Source organism: Myzus persicae, unplaced genomic scaffold, assembly GCF_001856785.1.
Source record: "Myzus persicae strain clone G006 unplaced genomic scaffold, MPER_G0061.0, whole genome shotgun sequence".
In the NCBI taxonomy this organism is placed as follows: Eukaryota; Metazoa; Arthropoda; class Insecta; order Hemiptera; family Aphididae; genus Myzus; species Myzus persicae.
In genome coordinates this window covers 72,957-96,536 of record NW_019103307.1, presented here as the reverse complement: position 1 = coordinate 96,536, position 23,580 = coordinate 72,957, and the positions used below count along the sequence as shown (strand labels likewise).

The 23,580-nt window shown below is 33.2% G+C and overlaps 2 protein-coding genes across 8 annotated transcripts in view; one reads left to right on the top strand and one right to left on the bottom strand.

Annotated features, from left to right (window-relative positions):
• The window catches only part of LOC111034228 (heterogeneous nuclear ribonucleoprotein C-like 3), a 122,641-nt gene that overhangs the window by 62,647 nt on the left and 36,414 nt on the right, over positions 1-23,580 (bottom strand). For 2 of the 7 annotated variants that reach the window (XM_022315344.1, XM_022315348.1), the window contains exon 2: positions 11,506-11,652. In XM_022315344.1, coding sequence (XP_022171036.1) covers positions 11,506-11,650 — 145 coding nt within the window. In that variant the 5' untranslated portion in view covers positions 11,651-11,652. Of the gene's footprint in view, positions 1-11,505; positions 11,653-11,816; positions 12,006-12,041; positions 12,212-12,245; positions 12,391-13,532; positions 13,933-23,580 lie in introns of those variants that run through there. The other 5 variants (XM_022315347.1, XM_022315343.1, XM_022315346.1 and 2 more) reach the window with 5 other exon arrangements.
• Positions 713-5,849, top strand: LOC111034227 (glutaryl-CoA dehydrogenase, mitochondrial). The gene is made up of 4 exons (XM_022315341.1): positions 713-937; positions 3,225-3,568; positions 3,982-4,421; positions 5,098-5,849. Exons 1-4 carry the CDS (start codon positions 932-934, stop codon positions 5,550-5,552), a joined length of 1,245 nt encoding a protein of 414 aa, XP_022171033.1. The 5' UTR covers positions 713-931; the 3' UTR covers positions 5,553-5,849.

The window sequence follows — 23,580 nt, the reverse complement described above, 5'->3', positions numbered from 1 at the left end:
TTTTATATCTGCATCAGTAATATTTTAGGCCCGTTTCCCCTCGTGTTTATAAACTCTTCCCTCCTAACCCAGAGTAAGAAACAAGCAGGGATACAAAGCAGTATAATGCCACATATCCAAAAATTAAATTTCAAGTCCGACATGCGTATAAAATATAATATTGGTCACAAGGGAACTAAATTATATACCTACCTACCTACCTAAGTACCTATGTAAATTTAATTTCTATTGTTTTAAAATTTAAATAAAAAAAATTAAATTTTTTATCCTCCGTGTTTTATTGTGTTAAAATTAATATTTTTGTAAAATAATATTTTCCTGAATTTTAACTAATGTCGGATTTCGCCAAAACAGTTTGTTGACACGTAACACGTAGGTTCCAATATTGCGGTTAAAATTATAAATCATTTTAAGAATTTTTGATAATTTTTCTTATTATTGTTTACAAGAATATTTGGTAAACTCGATTTAAGAAAAAAAAGAACTTTATGCTTAGAGTTTCAAAGGTTGAACCATCCATGTCACGTCCCGTCGTTTTGCAGGCTGAGAACCATTAAATATAATAATAATAATATTATGGTATTGCGAAAGTTTAGTCGATACGGTATTATCATTATTACAACAATTATGATACCGCGTTCCACTGGGTACGTTGGCCAAACTGCGGCTGACCCACCAACCGACAGACAACACTACACTACTACTCGCTCGCCTAGACCAGTTGCGCGTGCGTTCACGGTGACTGATAAACGGATAACGGATATCAGTTTTTTATTTTTTTGTCTGATAGCGTAATGTTATTGACGCAGTTTTGTTGTATTTATCCTCGGTTTTCCTCGATCTTCTTCCACTAACTGTAGGCGTTGAATACATTTTTGTCCACCACAATATTGATTAACCACCTTCGAAATTGTGGCGGACCTCCTTCACGATGCAAGTAAGATTGATTTTTTACAAATAAACCTAAGTAGATGGGACTATTACTAAAGATTTGAAGCTTTTAGTTAAATTGTCTTAATATAACTTTTGGATGGATTTCCACTTCGTTAAAATCACGTCATGTCTCGAACACGATTGTCTCAGTAATTCCGTATTGTATCAATTACCTATGTAATTACTTGATTGAGTCAATACTTGCATTGAACAAAAATACGTATTAATATAGTCAAATATGAACTTCCATAGTTAATACGTATAGGTATTTTTTCATATTGCTTAAAATTAATAATTATTAATAATGACTACTATTTCTATACATACGTTTATAATATGATATAATATACCTATAAACGTCTGATTTCTGCATAAACATGTTAATATTTGTTAGTTAAACAATAGTTATATGTTCAAATAAACTAAATTAAATATATTTATAAAATAATTTGTATACTCAAGTATAGATTATAAAATAATACTAAGTATGAGTGTATGACCCGTTGTCAAAGCTTTCGAGTAATGTCACTACAATAGTATAGTTGTATGATTATAATCTATAGAATAGAATAAGCGCGATGATAACTTTCCTAGTTCCTATACTATATTATATCAATATTATGTTTTCGCAATATTACCCACCTACAAACGTCTACCGAGTAGTTCCTAATTTTAGCCTGCGTATTCCTTTCACTGTTGTATTAATATATTAATGTAATATGGTAATTGAAAATATAAAAATGAACCAACGTTATATTATACTGCACATTTGTACCTGTTTTTAATCTGTATTAATTTGTATAAATTAGTTTTAATAATTTTGATAAATCATGTGTAGAACATGCGTCGTATGTTATAACTTATAAATAACAATGATGATAATGATGATGATGTCTCAGAATGTGTGTGTTCTATTATATTATGTATATTTACAGCATGTAATATATTAACTCGAATAATTATACGCTTTTTGCGTGTTTAAAATTTTCCAATGACGTTATAGCGTGTGGTTTTGTACTTAAATACTTAATACTTATCGCCCGGGTTTTCGTAATTTTGCATTATTATTTATTACATCCCTCTATTCAATAAATGAAATGGAAAATATTCATCTACTGTTATACCTATCGATTTTAAGACGTAGTGTAAACAGTGTGTGTTTATACTTTGTATTTAAACAAAGGTCACCTCCCCTTTAATATATAGGTTTGTTATACATTTATCATACGCTTGTATTTTTTATAATAATAATATATTCTCAAGTATATACAAATATAGATACAAAATATTATCTATTAATTTCAACTTTAGCTCATTGTTCGACGATAATAGTCGATTTGTCTTAACCGAAGATGGATATTTTTTTATTTCGAGTGTATTTACAGACATTTTATAATACCGATGAAGTGTTATAACTACGATAAAAATCATTAAAAACGTTAAAAATTGTCTTTCGGCCGACTATTGGACACAAACCAATTGGTAGGAGAAAACAACTCGTGCAAGCTAGTTTTTCGCGTGTTCGAGACACATATTTTAAATATGTAAAACGATGTTGGCAAATAGACACTGTTTTTGACGTTTCCATTTCTGCTTTGCACCGCTGGTTTTGGCTATACAACCAAAATTATTATTTTCTATTTGGTCAGGTCGGGACTCCAAATGAGGGTTATAATCATATACGAATTAAGTATAAAAGCTACAACATTCTCCGTTATTATATTTGATCGAAACATTTATACAAGTCAAACCAGCCACCAATTTATATATTTTTCCTATAAATCGTTTAAGCCTACACCAGTATACCACTCCAAACGTAGCCTCCAAATTGAATCACTGACTATGGTAAATTTAAATCTATAGCTCAACCTTTCGTTCCGCAACCATGTTTCTTGTTCTAGGATAGTATCTATAAATGTGTGCACAATTAGAAACACCCAGGGCGCACTAAGTCTAGGTATATGTTGTATTTTATAACGATTTCTGATTTACAATTTGATTTTTTTTGTCTATTGATATAAACGTATCTTAATAAAATTCATCACGATAAAGTTATTTTTCCCCTTGAAAGTTATTCAAATTAAGAAATACGAATAGTTATTACAAAAATCAAAATAAAATTATTGTAAGAATTGTAGTTTTTGTTTTGTCAATATTTATTATTTAATTTATTATTGTTATTATTTAGTAGGTACGTTTAAACAAAAATTATAGATTTTATTGTTGATGAATTTTCAGTGTTAGATTTTACTTAAAAATACTACCACATTATGCACTCATATTTTTTTCAGAACTCAACGTCGATGGTCTTGAGACATTATTTACGACGTCGTTGTGTGCGTTCCGCGTCAAGTGTGGCGAGTTTTGACTGGGAAGATGCACTAAACATCGATCACAATTTAACGGACGACGAACGACAGTTGAAATCTTCGTTCAGGGACTTTTGTCAAAAAGCACTCATGCCTAGAATAATTAAATCAAATCGTGACGGCGTGTATGAAAAGGAAGTGCTCAAAGAAATGGCGTCAATGGGCGCATTAGGATGTACTATTGGGGCCTACGGTTGTACCAAAGTGTCACAGGTCGGATACGGTCTCATTGCTAGAGAAGTGGAAAGAGTCGACAGTGCATATAGGTTAGACGGTTTTCATTTACATGTAAGCGGGGAGTGCCCGTGAGGTAATTTGTTAACATTTAAAAAATTAATTTTCGTATTATTTGACTATAAATGGAAATGGTTATACTTTTAAATTGAGTTGTCGTTAAAATAGAAAAATAGGAATAGAACCGGCTTTAGTGATGGAAAATAAAATATTGTATAATCAGGATATCGATTTTAAATTTGAAAATTTCACTGTTCTCTCAATGATATTTCAATGAACAGTCAGACGCGGGTCCAGACTCGAGAGAAATTGTTTTTTTTTAACGTTTTTATAGTCACCTCACATCCCTCTCAAAACGGGCGCCCCTCTCGATGACATTTTATTACTAGAACCTCCTCGCTTGGTAGCGGTCATTGACGGGTGTGGATGGCCAATTTGGTTTTAGATCCGCCCTGAGCGTCCAGTCGTCGCTGGTCATGCACGCGATTCACGCGTACGGCACCGAAGAGCAGCGGGAACGGTACCTGCCGCGGCTGGCCTCCGCTGACCTGGTGGGCAGCTTTTGCCTGACCGAACCAAACGCCGGCAGTGACATCGGGACGATGGAGAGCAAAGCCAAGTACAACGCGGACACTAAATCCTACGTCTTAAACGGCGCTAAGACGTGGATAACCAACGCACCGGTGGCTGACGTGTTTGTGGTGTGGGCCAGGTGCGATGACGGTCGCGTCCGAGGGTTCTTGGTGGAAAAGGGCACAGCAGGCCTTTCGACTGCCGTCATACCCGGAAAGATGTCTCTGAGAGCGTCCAGCACCGGGTCTGTGTACATGGACAATTGTGTGGTGCCTGAGGACAGCCTTCTGCCCGGTGCCACGGGTATGGGAGGTAAAGGTTTTTCTTATATAACATAATAAAATATGCTGCCGCGGGTGATTCATTTAACGTAAGACAAGAGTTAAACGTTAATTATTACAAAAAATAATATTATTCTACACAATTTTAAGTCACTAAAAAACAATATTTTCCTATAAAATATATTTTTTTAACTCAAAATCATCATTCGTTAAATGTTTTATTTTTTTTTATGATACCTAGCTTTTTAAATCCCTAATTCCAAAACAGATATTTTTTGGAGTACCTACTTTGATAAAAGTAGAATCTTAGACGAGTACTTACCTATAGTTTATGAGTTATAACTTTATAAGTGTTTAAAGTTTAAATTAATGTTGATATGTTGGTTCACTACTTCGCTTATCTTAACTTTAAATACATATGTACTTATAATTATTATATCTAATCCAAAATTTGGTTTTTATAGATCGAAATAGGTATGAAATTTAAAAATGTTGTTTTGTAACGACACAAAGTTAGAGGAATATTTTCAAAAACGTTTGTGTTTTCTAAAGTAATACAAGTATCTTACGTTAATTGGATCACTCAAGTTATGCTATATACATATATAATAAAGTGCCTAGCTGCAGGTAGCTGGAATACATGGTATTCTTCTGTCAAAATAATTATCATGATAATCGTCATGATTTATGACCGTCGCTTTTTTCAGGACCTTTCAGCTGTCTGAACCACGCCCGGTACGGCATTGCGTGGGGAGCTTTCGGGGCGGCCGAAGCGTGCTTGTCCGTTTCCCGGACATACTGCCTGGATCGCAAACAATTCGGCAAACCGTTGGCCGCCACGCAACTGATCCAGAAGAAATACGCCGACATGGTCACTGAGATATCCATCGGCTTGCTGGCGTGTCTGCAGGTGGGAAGGTTAAAGGAACAAGGTTTGGCCACACCGGAAATGATATCGCTGATAAAGAGGAACTCCACCGGCAAATCGTTGGACATCGCGAGGTGGGCGAGGGACACGCTCGGGGGAAACGGTATTAGTGACGAGTACCACGTGATCCGACATCTCATAAATCTGGAAACCGTTAACACCTACGAAGGTACCCACGACGTCCACGGCCTTGTATTGGGCAGAGCGATCACCGGTATTCAAGCTTTCAAATAGTGCGATCGCCGACGGATCGAAAACTTCGGACACGAGCTTAAGGAAAACAAAAAAAAAAATTAGCTATGCTATGTTCCAATTCAGTCATTACAACGTTACCAAGTCGAGCTTCATAAACCAATATTCGCCATCGCGGTCAATGATTGGTATATACCTATACATAATATGCTTACGGCGTTCTTATACCGTTTTTTTTTTGTTTTGTGCGTCTTAAAATACGCGTACCATTATACCTTTATATTAATACAAAAATACATTGTTTGTGCATTGTGCGTAATAAAATATTTTTATCTTTAAGATTTGATTTACCGTTTATAGAGGTAATAATATTGTAGGTACCTACCCCCGACTTCATACCATGATGACGTGTTTAGATTCTAATAATCCCCGAGAGGGGGTTTACGGTTTGTGTGTGTGTGTGTACATATACGTGACTGCAGTAATTTTGAACTAGCGTAATATTTTTTACGGTCGCTGACAACTCACGATACTCAAATTAATAATTTTCTACCCGTCTTTCGCCTTCGTATCATAGATAGGTACTGCACAGGGCCGACCGGTACTACCATGGATGGCGTGTACCTATATATAGAAAGTATACATAGCGCGGTGGAGGGGTTGGACAGCGTATATTCCGTTGCCATATTAAATATTATATACCTTTTCGGAAACGCTATGGGGATGTTAACAAGTTTTGTCGATCCATACATTCGAAATGAGCTGAAAGTGTTGGCCGATAGCAACCCCCGACGAATACATGAATTTTATTCCGATCATCTTCTCCTATACGAGTAAAATTGGTCTTTTGACAGCGGTTCCGTATATTTAGTCTTAAAGTGCTTCTTTATAATATAAATTGGCGAAATAACCCCCTTCGGCGCGTTTTTTTTTTTTATCCAATCAATACCTTTACTCGGTACTCGCTAACGGTACTTCTTTGATATATTTCTTGATTATACTCACCGCCGTCTACCAACGCTTCCCGCTACCGATGGGGATTATTAGAATTATTATTGTTTTTAAATTTCAAAGTGTTTTTGAATCCTGTCAAAAATCGGTTTATTCACTTAAAGCAAAATTATTTATCAGCTATAAGTTTTATTTTTAAATAAAAAAAAAACCTAACTATAATACTATATAATATTAATTGATTTAATCTGCATGTTTTCGACAAGGAATATTATAATATAGCTTATATTATATCTATTGAAATGAATATAAACCTAAATTGCAGGTGACTTGTAAAAATATGTCGCCGTGTTTGGCTATATAATACAACGGTTATTATACGATTCCCATTCGTCACTGACTAAAAACCTATCGATTACTAATCGAGAACTGCAGTTGTTGGAATATTGTATTAAATATTATAATCACTTCACACTTGTCAGAGATGAACATTTAAACATTATTCGCAGATTCATATAATACATTATACTTACAATTCCCAGGTGTAAAATAATTATTCCGTAACTGTTCGAACGGAACGACGCCGCTTTTTTTAACGATTGAAAAATATAATACTCTGTGTCTCGGAAACGCCGACGGTCTCGTAAAACCAATAAATTCGTTTATATTATAAGGGTACCGTGAATGAACGTAATAATTATTACCCGCCATATTTCTCCCTGTCACATATATAGTAACCCGACGATAGTCGAGAGACGGTGATATAATTATTATTTATTGTCTCGTGACGTTGAACGAACGAATAGCGTGAAAGGCTTGTCTCTTACGATTTTAAATCTGCGGAAGTCCCGTCGGTCGTGTAATCAAGATATATATATATATATATATATATATCAAAGTTATCTTTCGTCTTCGCGATGAGATTCGGACCCACGTCGTGAAAAAAAGTCGTATTCCGCTTTCGGGATAACCCCTCCAATTATTACAATAAATTATATTGTCGATGAAAACAAGCGAACGGTTCGAATTCAATATACCGACGACCGAACGTTAGAGACTTCTTCTGAACTAAAAAATCCCTGGGACGCATATTATGGAAATTCGCAGACCCGATTATCAATAATTATCATCATTCTCCCGATTATCGTCCATCGATATGGTTATTATCATAGCATTATTGTCGTCACGTCTGTCGTACAAATCGGCCGGCGGCGAGATATAGGAACGCCGCGGTACCACCTCTTGCCCGACGCTTTTCCGGGATGCGGGGGGAGGGTACTGCGAGCTCGGGCGCCCCGGGGGGTAGACACTACATTATCTCGTGTGCCGCTACTTAACGCGTGCGGTGTGGTAGTGGGGGGGGGGGGGTGGTTTTTGGCCGCCGCGTTTATCGGCCGCGTGGTTTACGCCATTGTGTGTCCGCCGCCGGCCGTCAAATCGCTCGACGACTATACACAAAATATATATATATATATACACATTATACATAATATACGCTTTAGAGTGGCTCGTTTTAATTTAACGCCACCGTATACATGTATATATATGTCCATTGTGTTTGCAGCGTGCTCGCGCGACGTATTAACGCGTCACCCCCCCCCCCCCTTTTGTGTGGGGCCGTATATAATAATATCGCAATATATAATGTGTACGCACGGGATATCGTATTGTATATACATATACACGCCCTACGTATATTTGTATGCATGAGTATGAGCTTGTGTGTGTGTGTATAAATTATTGTTTCAATAATGACTACGATCTGCGTATAATAATAATAACATCGTGAAAAAACGGAAAGGTTTTTCATCACTAGGCGTACCTATATATTTTATAACAGCTGGTTTGGTACTATATATTTATTATGTATTTATACATTGTGTGCAGGTACACCTTAACGGGACGTTTGTTTTAAAGGTAAACACACTCATTTTAACGAAACTGTTTGATGTTTTTAGAAATATTACATTTGTTTACCCACATAATTCGAAGTCATTACAATGATAATAATTATAGTATAACCCTTAGGTATACCGAAAGCTAATTGAACTTCAAAATGGTTTAGTTTATTTTAAAACTATCAATTCTCAAAAATATTGTTATATTAGTGTATTTTTGCTATTTCTGTTTATTATATAAATCTAACTTTCCTATGCGTATAATTACGTCGAATATAATTATTGGAAATGAGCATATAGCCCGTTTATATAGAAAAACAAATTGATGAAAACAAAATTATATTTTTAGCTATTTCTTAAAGTTAAAATTTCTCGAATTATTGTATGTTTTGATTGACAGCATAGGTAGCCAGGTAGGTATAATTTCATATCCTAAGCAGAATATTTTCAGAATAGTATACACAAACGTGTTATTTTCAGAATTTCCAAATGTTTGTCCACTATTCTACTTACATACGATTTAGCTAATATTATAATAACTTGATTTTTATGTATTGAAGTTCTTAGAAAAATATATTTTATTCTGAAAAATGAAATAAAACATGTATAATGTCATTAACCTTTTAATGCACAGCGGGATATAAGTCATCCTACCTCCCATAATGTAAACAAAAAGTTGCAAAAAAGAATTGTTTTTTTTTCAAATATTTTAGTGTATAAAAAGTTAATTTTACTATGAATAAAGTAAATTTTGAACATTTCAATTTGTGTGCAGGTATGGTATTTTTTTTTTATAAATACTTGCGCAGGGAAGAGTTAAAATATAAATAGAACACTTAAAATAGATAAAAAAAAAAAAAATAATAAAATCGTAGTTTGATCATTTTTGATGAAATGTGTCGGTCCCTACTTAGTGCTTTTTATATTATTACTAAAAATATTTACAATCTACACAAACAATGCATAATGCATAATATAAGTAATTTTGAGAATGAATAAAGAATTGAACACTTGAACACTTGCAGAGTTGGTCAACACCACCGTTCTAACAATACCGCCTCTTTTTGGATTTTACTGTGTTTACCTAATTATATATTTTAAAAGAATTATCTGGCATAATATTGTTATGACTTGGCAGGCTGGGTCACCTATAAAAAAAACCTTCTGAAATGTCCATCGGATTTATCAATACATAAACCTATACCTATCGTATCTCCGGCTACGATTTTCAAGCCCATTTCTATTTTCCGGCCCCCGAACTACCACCACAACCTAACCACCGACGACGACTATTCCGTCACCCAAATTCCATCGTCGAAACTTCGGAAGCTAAAGAATTCGTCGTTTCCGACGTACACTCACAAAATGACTATAATCTATATGTATATCGTGAACCTTGCGGATAATATGTTTTCTCGTATACGCTGACAAAATCCTCAGTTGTTCGAGTTTAAAATCGTGAAAATAATAATACGCTGCCTAAAAACTAAATCTCCTCGTATCACCGGTCGGCGAAGACTGGTAAAAATTAACTATACCAAAAATGTAATGATCATCTATCGTATTATGTTTAATGGCGTGGTGGCGTAAATAATACCGCAGCACTTGTGCTGTACTTATATATATCTAATATAAGACGTTCGAATTAATATTATGTACATATTATATATTTTGTTCGAAACGGTCTTCCGGAATGTGTGTCTTATAGTGACGGCGGCCGACGATAGTGTCAGAACACGACTATACATATTGTTGTGACCGAACTTTGTACTTAATAGGATTAAAGGACCCTGATAGAAGCTTGCAGGCGTGTTTGTCGGAGTAAATAGTAATATTGTAAGCATTTTAAATGTACCGTAAATAAATTACACTGGAGCTAGAAAATGTTTTAGGAAAACTGACAAACGTGTGTTTATAAACGGATAGCCAATTCTAAATAATAGCGTTTATGTCCATCCCCCAGTGCATAGTTAACGAGGTAATAATATCATATTAAAAATGTATTAGCGCCTTCAAATTAAACAGTCTTAATTAATTAATCACGGCCGTCATACCCTACTTTTGAACTACACTATTGATTGGCAGGTGTTCATCAGAACATGGCCGTCGCCACTTGGTGGTTGAGGATTTGCGTTAACTAATTTCAGTACAGTAGAACTTCGTTAAGACAGAAATCGAGAAATCCCAGTAAGACGAACAATTTTTTCGGACCAAGCGATTCCGTCTTAGCGAGATTTTACTGTATTAATAGTCACTATACTATTATGATAATATATGACTATTAATTATCACTATGTGTAGTCACGCCAAATAAGCAATACATACAAACTGCAAATTCGTATAATAATTAATATATACTTCAGTCATTATAATCCTTTTCTAAACATATTTTGGTTTTTCGGCAGGAGGTATAGTTATGTTATTTATGAGTTCGGTGCAAACACATGCAATTGGAATCGAAAATCGGGTCGTTTCATATTTCAAAATATAATGACCATTTAGTCTGCAGGGGGATTGTCGCCTAAACATAAAATTTCTAATCAACCAGTCAATGTAACATATTATAGTACCTATTACGATGTCATCACAGTGCTCGTTTTATCGTTAGGGCAACTTTTTTTACCGACCGTAACCTTTTTCTAGAGAATACCTACATAACATTTTTAACACGCACAATTAAACTAGGTACTCCCCTACACAAATTACAATAAATATATAAGGTTAGGTAACGTTTTGATTTTATCGAAATCATGTTGTCATGATTATTGTACTGTACATGAATTTAATTGGTATGTAGATCAATTATTATGCCAAAAAATATGTCTACTGACATTTCTGTTACATTATATTATTGATATTCGTAAAATAAAAAAAAATATTATTATTTCTGTTATATTAATATGGAAAATATATCGGCTTAGGCAGCTTTTTATTCATATATGAAAAACCTGTATAATAGGTGAAAATCGGCTGTCGGATGAATTATAATGAATTGATTGAAGTTAAAAAAATAGTCAACAATTTTTAAAACGTCACATTTTAAGACAAAACACATTTTTCCTTAGGTTCTATGTGAAAAAAAAATATATTATACGAAAATGAACATTATTATACATTAAAGATTAAACAATATAATATATACGCACCCACTAGACGGCCGTATCGTTGAAACATTCTTTCGACGTCGGTTTTGCTACATTGAAATGTGTTGAGATTTCCCACGAAAACCCGAGAGTTAACCGCCTGAGGGTCTTGCGAGTTGGTTTGGTTGCCCACTTTGCTCATCTTCATGTCTGTGAAAATAAAAAAATAAAAACAGGGATAAAAAAATTATAAACTTAGATGTATTAGAATTAAGGCTTTAGTAATCTGACAATTTCTAATGTACAATATGAGCACATGACTGTTGGCCATTGTGCTTTTTATACTTATAGTATAGTATATAACAACTACAAACACTATTTCTTCTTCTTCTCAGCTGCGAACCTTTTTATTATTATTCTTTACATTAGCGTTGGCGTATGAATACTGTATAATAATAATGCATATACTAAATATACTCGTCCCAATGTTGACAATTATTTGATGTTTGTATACCGTAACACTCGACACCCCCGTGGACGTGTAAAAATACTGCAGGGTATGCCTATTTACACAGGGAATAATATTTATTTTTCCTTACAGTTCGTAAGCTGTTTGCACGTTACTTAAATCAACGACTACGTGTCCTTTTTCGACATCTTAAATGCAATTCGCTAACACTCAACTGTACCGGTCAATAAATTAATATAAACACATATTATATTATATGAACATTTCTAAACATGAGTCGAATATAATAATATTTAAATACACAATATTTTATTTTATTCGAAACGTACTATACCTACTTAATATAACAATTTCACGTGAGCAGACATTATTTACTGGACAGTTTATATAGAGACAATAGGTACCTATTCAACTTGAGTATTATTCCAACAATATTATTCGAGAGGGGCCGTGGTAGTAATATTTTTTCAACAACTAACCACTCTTATACCGTAAAAGTAAAACGCATTAACCACTTAAGATTATCACACGCCGTAACACATACCCTCACTGGCTTACTAAATATTGCCGGTGACGTGTAATATTACTATGGAAAAATCAAAACATCACTGAAACGATTTCGGTTATTTTATTTCCGATATTCTCTTAATAAAAATATGTCGCCTTTAAAATTGGATAAACCTACGTGGCCACGTTTCAAATACCTCTATTTCTCTTCATCTCACGATTAAATATAAATCGAATATTAATATTTATAAGTTTATATAATATGTCCAATATATTTTATGATGTATAGGTAATATGATACACTTTAGTAAGACGTGTCACAGAAGTTTGTTAAACGAACGAATCATAAAATATGGCCTTGTGTAAACGAAAAAATGAAATAAAATCATATGAAATATCATCGTTTTAACATATTAATATTATTGCAAATATTGTAATACTTAAAATGTAATGACAACACTCTAGAATTATCTAAAAACCATAACATAATATTATTATATGTATATTAACTCCGATTCACAACACGCGCTAAACATGTATTAAGTATTTGAATAAAACCAAACTATCCAATATAGTCTTATCGAATCACATTATTTTCCTAGGTATGTTCATCGTTAAAAAATAATTAACCCATACCGGTATAATATAGAATATGTTTAGAATACTTAAGATCTACGTTTTTCGTTTTAAAAATGTACTTTTTACATTAAAAAAATCGCTTTGTTGTACTCGTCTATTGGTTTGTTGTCATATTCGCATAAATAAAATAATAAATTTACGACGATACTGTGAGACAGCAGACAGTTTATTATCACATACACCCGAAGAAATCAACCAGAAAAACAAAAGAAGTCGTTCGGGACATCGAGGGTTCGCTCGCGTTTTGGGCCGAACGCAAACACTGCAAATAAAGCGAGCACTAATCCGCCAACAGGAGGGTACGTAATTATTAGCAAAGCCTTAGACACTAACCCCTACACCGCACTTAACCACCACAGAGGGAGGAGAAGATTTTCGGTCTCTTACGACGGCGGTGTTATTGTTGATATAGGCTTCACTGTTGTCGCACTAGCCCTTAGGCTAAATAAACTATGTATATTATAATATATCTTACTACACTATAACAACACTTGACCGCGACGTCTCGGAGCCTCGTCACATCGTCGTCGTCCGTCCGGCGCATTAAACATTGACAGTTTGCATATTATATAAATCTATTTATCATCCACGATCGTCTTAAACTTCGCCACGACGCATCTCCAAGACCGTTGCCAAGTTCGACGTCCTGCAGGTAGTCGCAGCTCTCGTAAATTAAACATTTAATATTATATGATCTTTCAGGGTGGTTTCGAAACTACTCGATCAAGTGTCGTTCACTGGTAAACGGACAAAAAATGAAAACTACGATATAATATTGAGACGACGGGCCCAGCGTGGCTTGAAGTTAAAAATTTAAATAAATTATCGTCATTTAAAACAACAGCTGAAGACAGACGAGAGACCTACTAGACGCAACTATTACCAACCTACCCATTTGGATAAACTTTTTATTTTTATTATGGCCACTCTGCAATGCTCTGTAATGTTTATTTTCAATTATTGTATTTACTATTAGTATTCAATTTATTTGTGCTCGAATGCGATGTGTCAAAAGAAACCTAAGAAATGCGTATTCATTTATAGACTAAGTTTCTATAAAACGGTTTTAGTTAATTGACTTAGTTTATAATACTTCTATGATTTTACTTGCAGTCGATTATTACAATTTTATTAATTTTATTTTTTTTATTCACATTATAAATTATAATACATATCCTATTAAATTAGTATCACTTGTATGGATTCAAATTTAACTATATTATAGATATTGTAAATGTAGATACGATTTCAATTATACCAATACTTGTAATAACAATATAGTTCCCTACCTATAAAAATATAGAAGACAACTTTTAAAATATATTCTTTTAATACAGTAAAAAACTATAGGAGATTTAAATGTATAAACCATTTTTTTTTAAATAAAAACATTTCAAAAACGCTAATAGAAATTATTAATTAATTTGCAATCTTTAGCCATTTTTATGAGTTTGAACAACCTATAAATTATATAAACTCTCACATATAAAAAACCATTAAATATTAATACGATACTTTTTTTTAGTGCATTTTATACACTTTTAAATCACAAGATTATAAATAGCTAAACTATTAGTTGTTGATTCTTGAAGAGTGAATGGGTTTTTTTACACAAACTTAGTATGATATATTATAAAATAGATTAAAAAACAGTTAGTATACTACTATACCAGTAGGGTCAAGTGTGGGCTACAGAGTAAAGAGTGTCTCGTACAAGCATTTTATTTAGCCCAATCGATCAGTTATAAGACAAGATAGACTTATAATTATTATATTTGTATACAATAGTGTGTACAAAAATGATCGTCTAAGATGTCCGGAAGTCATTAATCAATATTTTGTCATTTTCAAAAAGTAAATTGTTTAAGCCCTGTACAAATCTCGAGTGTCGTTTTACGACAAAATTTTCAACCAAGATACGCACCAAAAACAAAGCAAAGGCATGGACGTGTTATATGCGTATCGTAGGAAACTTGTCTCTTTTCGCGTCGACTCGTAATACGAGTCTGTAAACTGATCAAATTCACTGTATAGTGTATAGTGTATATACAATAAAATTCAGTTACTCTACAGCTCTATTGAAATATAAATTATTGTGTGCTCTGTAATATTGAAATAGAGACTTCGATGCTACACGCATCCCTATGACACAATATTCTTACATAACAAGGTGATACGACCGTTTTAACAAATTACTTAATTTTAGTTGTATCATTTTTTTTTTTTTTAGAAAAATGTAATAATATTTTTTATAACATTTTAGTATTAAATTACAATATGATTGTGCAAACGAATTTAATTTTATACGTTATTTGCACCACTATAGGTGATTAGATCCCAAATATTTCAATTATAGTTCCCTCAATTATAGTGTATTCAGATATAACATTTTCAAAAAATGTTTTTTTCAAAGAGACAACAAATTGGCCAAGAACGATCACTTATGCTGCAAGATTGTTTTTCAAATTTGCGGATCATCAGTATTTTTAACAATATTGAAAGATATGTTGTAAATGTACTAATGAATGACGATTAAATGGTAATATATACTGATGTATAATTTAAAAGACGGACAATCTGGATTAAAACAAAATTGTAATGTTTTAATTAATCAAATAATATGGAGGTACTTAACCTAGTAACCTAAATATGTATATTTGTATTAATGTAAATATTTTATATTCATAATTATTGTTGAAAAATTATATTATAAACCAGTCTTGCAATAATATGACGTAATAACTTAGTGAAGTAGGTACCTATTGGTGCACCGGAATTGTTCACATTGATTAATATAAAGAATGAATGAGGGGTAGGTATAGGGCATAAACCCTAAAAAATTCGGTGCAAGTTTCACCTCCTATTCATTATAATACGCTGAGTGGTCCGTGTACGCTCGCAGAGATTAAAATAATAAAATCTCACGTAATTTACGACGTGCGAGCTGGGGCAACGAAAAATAATATAATATATTATACGATATCACATTGCGTGAGACGGCGATATTGTAATGTTGTCGTGGAAATGCCAACAATCGGATTTGGGAGATGAAAAAAATAAAAATATAACCACTGGGGAAGTCTGTTGGTGCGGCGGATGGCACATCGCGACGACTGGAGACGATGCGTGGCGAGGGGTGGGCCCGATCTCATATTTTTTTTCCTGCCCGCGGCGCGTCTGGAATTTTCCGGTCGACCGCCGGCGGACGTCTTGGAACGCGCGCATTCCGTTTAAATTAAAACGGTCCGTCGCATCCTCCCCCTGGAGACAGCACCTGAAAACGCGCGCGCCAACAGTATTCGGGCCGGCAATCTTGGTGAGAATAATAATAATAATACATTATAAAATATATAATAATATAATGTACGTGCGTGCAATTACGCCGAATGCAGTAGTCGTCATCCAATGCTGGGTTGAGCTTAAAACAATTACGAGCTTTAAACGAACCGTTTCGGCGGGCTGGAGCTTAAAATATATACCGCCGCGGTTCACGCACTACCGACTTGTTGTTTACGTGTCGGGGGGGCTCAAGGCAAAATAATATGTTCTTTAACAGGTGAACAGAACGCATATTAACATTGAGTAAGATATATAATAATATTTAAATATATATATATATATACATTATACATTGTACAGGATGATTTTATAAGCATGCTCATCTTATTTGTATTCTTAAATTATGCTACAAATCAGATTATTGGCATTTTTAAATACACTTGAAGACCATTTTTCGAATCGTTGAAATTGGTTGTAGCGCTTATGATGATCGTGTGATAATGCAAACTTCAGTTTTTCAAATTGGAACATCCCTTTTTCATTTTTCATTACTATAAGCAGATATTTTTTTTAAGAATTTTGATGTATCTAAATCGGAATTCAAACTAGTAGTTTTTAAGTTATGTAACTTTGTGTTTTAAGGATAACATGCTGTCATCTATGGTAATGTGTCAAGTATATATGGAGATTAGACCTACGTTGGAAAAAATAAAATAGATTTAATATTGAATAGTATACATAAATACTATGAATAATAATATGAAAATGAAAATAATTTTTGGAGGATAATGAGAACCACCTCCTCGTAGTGTCCTCTGGGTAATGCTAAATGTTTCTCAAAAATATTATAAGAAAAATCATGGTTTTTACATCTAAATAATTTTTACCTGAAAAAAACCCGGGCCGAGTTTACCATCGACCTTTTGAAAATGTTTTTTCCTCGGGCCGAGTTTACAATCTCCCATAAATACTTATCACACTCGGTCAATGTTCAAAAAGCAAAAAGCCTAACATCATAAAAATACAACTAACTAGGTATAATTTTCAAATTATCTAAGTCTCCATTTCTATAAATCCTTATACATTTCCAATGAATCTTGGATTATTATAAGTTAGAAACTACACGATTCGAGCATTTTGATTTATACACATCAACATTTTCAAAAACAGCAGGTACCTGCTTAACGATTTGCAATAAAAATTAATATTTGTTCCCATTTTAAGAAAAAAAAATGTGAGTGTTTAATATATTCGTTAAGGAACTTAATATTTCCGAAAATCGAAATTTAAATAAATTCTTCATCGTGGTACTAGTACAAAATGAGAGGGGAACTTGCTTGGTGATCACCCTGTATACACAATGATAATATCATACACATGACTCATCCCTTAAAACGATACCTGGTAACATCACTGACTCACGTCAACAAAACAACCATGATCAATAATAGTGCTCACGAAATTACGTTTCGTTGAAAATATATAATATTATTATTGTCTTATTTGTTCATTCCATTGCAATGCATCTACCTACGCAAATTTAATATTCTCGGCTTGTTTAGAAAACTTTTTATTTGTTATTTAGACAAATTATAATACACCCTTAATGGAACGTATTGATTTTGAACATTCAGAGCTCTTCGTGTTCAACCTTGACAGATGACGTGCTTAAAAACGAATAGCTTCTGAAAATTTTTCACTCAGTAATAATTACGGTCGTTTTCTTTATCTCTCTTTTTTTTCTTTGTGTTTATAAAATTATAAATAATAATACACATAATAATTTCAGTTTTAGTTTCGAGGAAGTCTCCAAAATTATCTTTAATTCAATACCTACACATAATAAAAATATAATTGCGCATAAACATTTTATGACGACGGCTCTTATTCGTACTTGAACATTTGAACAAACACCCAACAGAAAATTCAATTGATAAATCCAATAGAAAGTCTAATAGTATGCTTAATATAATGTAATATGTACCTACGAAACCTCTTCATGTATATAAAACGATTTATCACTTCTCTAAGAGCGTTTATTTAAAAAAGAGTTTTTTTCGTCGTTGTACTATTTGATATAATTTAAATAAATTATATACGAGCAGGTATTATGGCTTAAAAATACTTATTTTTACCCCCTCGTAAATCCTTAAAAATTAACTTTTATGCGCTCACGATAGTGGTTTTTTTTAACGGAATCTCCCCGGGAATAATAACAATTTTAAAATTATGCTATGATGATTATTTTATCATTTATTTCGTCGGTACATTTTCAGGTTGATATTAAAAAAAAAGTTACCCTCAACTGTAATTTATTTTTAAACTAGTTATTTACTCGAGAGGAGGAGATGTATATTATATTATATAATGCAACTGCAGCTTAATAATAATATTTATACCTATTAGACACTGCAACATAATAGACAGCCAGCGAGCAGTGTGTGTCGTCGTATAATAATAATTATAATAATAATATAGTTTTATTTCCGACGGAAAATTAATTTTCTTCGTGAAAATACACCTACCACCGCCGCGCCGCCGCGATGGACTTAATTCAATACACCGCGCGGGGAGAAGGTCGACATCGGTAAACTAACTGAATTCAACCACGCCGGTTTACTAAACAATATATAATAATATAATTTGCTTACGCTGTACCCGTTCAAAGAACTGCACGCTGCAAGCGTACAATATTATGTACACAGGTATACGGGTGCACGGAAAATGATGCCATACAAACGGGAAAACATATACCCTCCGGGAAATACCTAATATAATATACTATAGTCTTGAGTATAATAACCAGCGGAGGAGTTTTCATAAAATTGGTTTAGTGCACAATAATAATCAAGACGCGAACGTGGCGGCCCGCACACAATACGCTCACAATAATTATGACTATGATTTTAAACATTTTTCCCGAGTATGATAATAATAATACGACATACTCGTGGTATACGACGATGGTTGAAGCACACACACAGAAATAATGACTGTCCTAACCAAAAGTGAATATGGTTTTTAAAGCAATGTATCGATCACAATCTCTCACATAATAAAATAGAACATTTTTTGAGTTCTATGATATTTTTTTTACAATATCTATACTTATGTCTTTTATTTTTACGATTTTCCGCAAAAATACGAGTATAAAATATATTTTTACAGAAAGCACGACTTCGTTGTTACTGTATTTATGAAGGCCAAATCTTTTAAGTTTAACGCTCATTGTTTTTGGAAATATTTTTCAATTAAATAAAATTATAATAATTTAAATTTCAGAACAAAATTGTTGAAAAAAATACATTTTGTACTGTTTTTACCGTCGTAATTGTTTTAATTTGTTATTTTTTTGAACGACCGCTTGCACATTAATTTCATACTTCGAAGTGGAACATAATTTTGAGAACTACTTGGATAAAAAGAAAAATCTAATTTTGAAATTCAGGTAGTTCTAACTGGTTAAATTCTATCGTTAGAAATTCAATACTTATTTTATGTATTTAAACCATGACAAAATTTGTTTTTTCAAAAATACAGTTTTGTGTTGGTTTCAAAACATTATGTAAAAATAATAATATTTCCAAAAATGTTAAAATTTTTAGAGAAAATGATATATTGTTCAAACAAATCACCCTGTACTGAGTGTGCATAATATATTGTTCGACCCTGTATGGTATATGTATTTAGTGTTATGGATGTTATGTTTTCCAACATTTTAATCAGAAGGCACTAATACTATTATACCGTTGCAGTGTCTAATGTACCCTATGGAAAAATCGATAATTATTACGTGTTCCGGACGTCTGCCGTGGGGCTTCAGTCGATGATGCACTCGCCCTAGGGCCCTCCCCCTCGCACGTACACGTATTATACACATATTTTTCGCCACCCTCCACGCAGCACATGTACGATTACGCAATTGCGACGAATTCATCAAGGTTCCCCGCACCGACCCGAGAGTTTCAAACGATTTCCATTCGCAGATTTTTTTTTCCAAACTAATATCCGGTCCGAGTAATATTATTATAATATCGTTGAGTACTGATCACCATAGTCTATTTATAGTATATGCGTATGGAGGGAGATGTATGCAAATTAATGTTTTTTTGTTCGTACATTATACTTTATATTAAAATACTGGACTGTTTTTAATAAAAGTTATATTATTATATATTATAATGGATTTTTCAAGATTCGAATAGTGTTTGTAACAAATTTTTTCAACCCGTAAATGTTACTTTACGGTGGCTCACGCATGAAAGTAGTTTTGTGATATAACTTAAGGAATATTTTTTTGTTTATTTAAATATAGTTTTAATTAGTTAAACATTATGTTGCTACTATAATTAGGAAGTAGAATATAGCAAATAAAAATATTTACAAATTTATTATTTTCAAAGTGAGTGCTGTGAGTATGCGTGGATGAAGTGAAACTTCTTTCAGGGTCATTCAATCGAAAGACTATAGAATATGTTTGTATTTGAAGAAAATAAAAAAATAACAAATTCAATTGAAATTAATTTATTACCTATTATATTGTTATGCAAAGTGTTCACATACACATTCGAAAAGATAACGCACCCCACTGCCCTCCCGTCCACTTTTCATTACTTTATCATATTGTTATTATCTATTCCTTTTCTTAATCATGTAATTATTATTTGAGCGTTTATCGGCTATTGATACGTTTACCGGCGGTTTCGGGTTTCTGTCACAGAACACGACACCGGTAAGTGGTAACTCACCAGTCTGTCACAGAGCACGAGACCGGCTGAAATAATCGTCGATAAACAGCATATAAAAGACCGCACGACCGTCGACCAGCAACCAGTCTTTTACCTGATTTATAGCAAGACCCACCCGGGCAGACTTGGGCATTTCAGGTAGAAACATCCACGCCCAAAATCTATCGGTCGCTATTTATATCGGTCAATAGTGCAATAGTCAGATTATTCCGGAAACAAACCAACGTGTTTCACTTCTAATATAATAATCACATAAAAAAAACAACCAATAATAAGACAGTGGTCATTCGGCAAACTCGTATGCTCTTAAAAACCCACTACATCGACCACATATGCATACCGCATATGTTCCATATAAGGAACATCATACTCAGGACGGCCTGTCTTTGTCAGCAAAGTGCTTTCTATCGGTGGTTCTATCGGTATAACAGTCATTATCGCGTGGTGGTAACTAAAATAGGAAATTATATTTATTTATTTATTTATCACAAGTAAAATGTATCTTAATAACTCAGAAGAAAATAATCGGATTTATAGTGTTTGATGTACCAATATAAAGGTAGGTATTTTTTCCATGAAATCGTTTTCATGGAAAAGTCGATTTCGGAAATATTGTGACGCTCCCAGCTTTTCAATTATTTCGAGTATACCGTCCGTAAAGAAGTTTCATTTCAAAAACAAATAAGTCTTATGAACACAGTTATTATTACAATGATTAGTTATACATTTATAATATGATTTATGCTTTAATAAGTTTAAAAATATTTTTGACAAATATCAAGTTCAATAACGGTACTGTATAGATTTACTTTGTTTTTAAGCACTCGTTGAATCTATCTTCAATTGTATGTGATTTCAAAATATGTTCAGAATAAGACTAAGACGCGGGAAACCATAAAGGTAAGGTTAATTATTGTGATTGTATATCAGCTAAAAAAATGGAAAACGATACACAGATAGATTAATTTTTATCTGGGAAAAGTCGGGTACCCCGACTATATATATACCTATACTATATTATATAATATTATAATATATACTATATATAGTATATATAATACCGCTAGTATTTTAATAATGTAAAGTATCGATTATAGTACGCGGATTGGGCGCCAAATTAAATATTTTCAACTGTTTTAACTGTGCCAGTAGACAGCGTATCTGCAAATCGATATGACGATTATATGACTGCATAATATTTAAACGTAATTTCAATTTGCATGGTATAATCGTAAAATCCTTCAGATAAGTAAGCCATATATTAGTTTACCCGTAGTAGGTACCTACGGTTTTATATATCACTGTAAAATAGTATTTTCGAAGTATTTCAATATCGCATTTTGCATACGTGGAATTATATTAACAAAGGCACCGTTGGGTCATCAGAGAACTATTTTATAACTCAATTATGGTCACTCGATTTCTCTTTTGAAGCCGACGTAATACGCTTCTATGATGTAATTAACGTCTATATTTTATTTTGTTCGACTCTCGGATGTGACCATTTAAATTATAATATTGCGAACAACTATTATTATTATTACTATTGGTTCGTTGAAATAATAGCTTTTCAAAAACATAATGTGCTGTACCTATATGATTATACATATACTATCTGTATAACCCGACTTCGCCAAATAATACCAATATTACCAACTATTAATTATAGCCCTAAATAGATGTACCTATATTGTGATTTAAGTGTACCACACTTTTTGAACTAACTCGACAGGGAGATTTATAATTCACCTGTTGTGGATTGGATGTAGGCAAATAGCATTTGAATGAATATTATATTTAGCTAATATTTCAAAACAGGGTGCTGATTTGTATCTAGGGGATGCTAATGACCCATATAAAATATATATTATTATATAGAACCCTCCCCCACCTAGTAGTTGCACCAGCGAGTATATTAGCTTAATGAAATCGGATATCACTTGAGTTCGACGCGCAGAGTGTTTAAATATTCTACACATAAAAGAACGATTTTAGTTAATTTTCAGTCCGTTGACCTTCTCGTATTTCAATAACTGCAGGTTCAACTGTGTGATACATATATATATAAAGGAACAGCAGCGGTATATAATTTAAAATAATTGTTTAGTCTAAAAATGTTGAGATCATTAATTTATTACAAATCGCTAATATATATATATAATATAGTATACACATTATAATGATCGTCGGATATCGTCTTTGTGCTTAATGATCACGTCGAGAAACAGTATGTCCTACGCAAACGCCGCCGCTGCTTTGATATCAAACGATTATTATATACGCTATATGCGCGCTGAGATGGGAAAAAGAAAGGGAAAAAAAGCCACTATACCGACGAATTTTCGCTCTTGCTCTACACTTAGGTACCAACTACTACCCGTCTCCCGCCCATTCTTTCCGCCACGGCATTCCTTTAACTTGTCAAAATTTAATTATACGCTCATTTAATTAATAGCCGTCGATTCTTCCCTTTGAGCAGCGCGGAGGGCTTCAAAA

Excerpts from the sequence above, each read along its gene's own strand:
- LOC111034227 (XM_022315341.1), top strand. Across the intron at positions 3,569-3,981 it reads AGAGTCGACAGTGCATATAG|ATCCGCCCTGAGCGTCCAGT; the intron begins GTTAGACGGTTT and ends ATTTGGTTTTAG. Across the intron at positions 4,422-5,097 it reads CGGTGCCACGGGTATGGGAG|GACCTTTCAGCTGTCTGAAC; the intron begins GTAAAGGTTTTT and ends CGCTTTTTTCAG.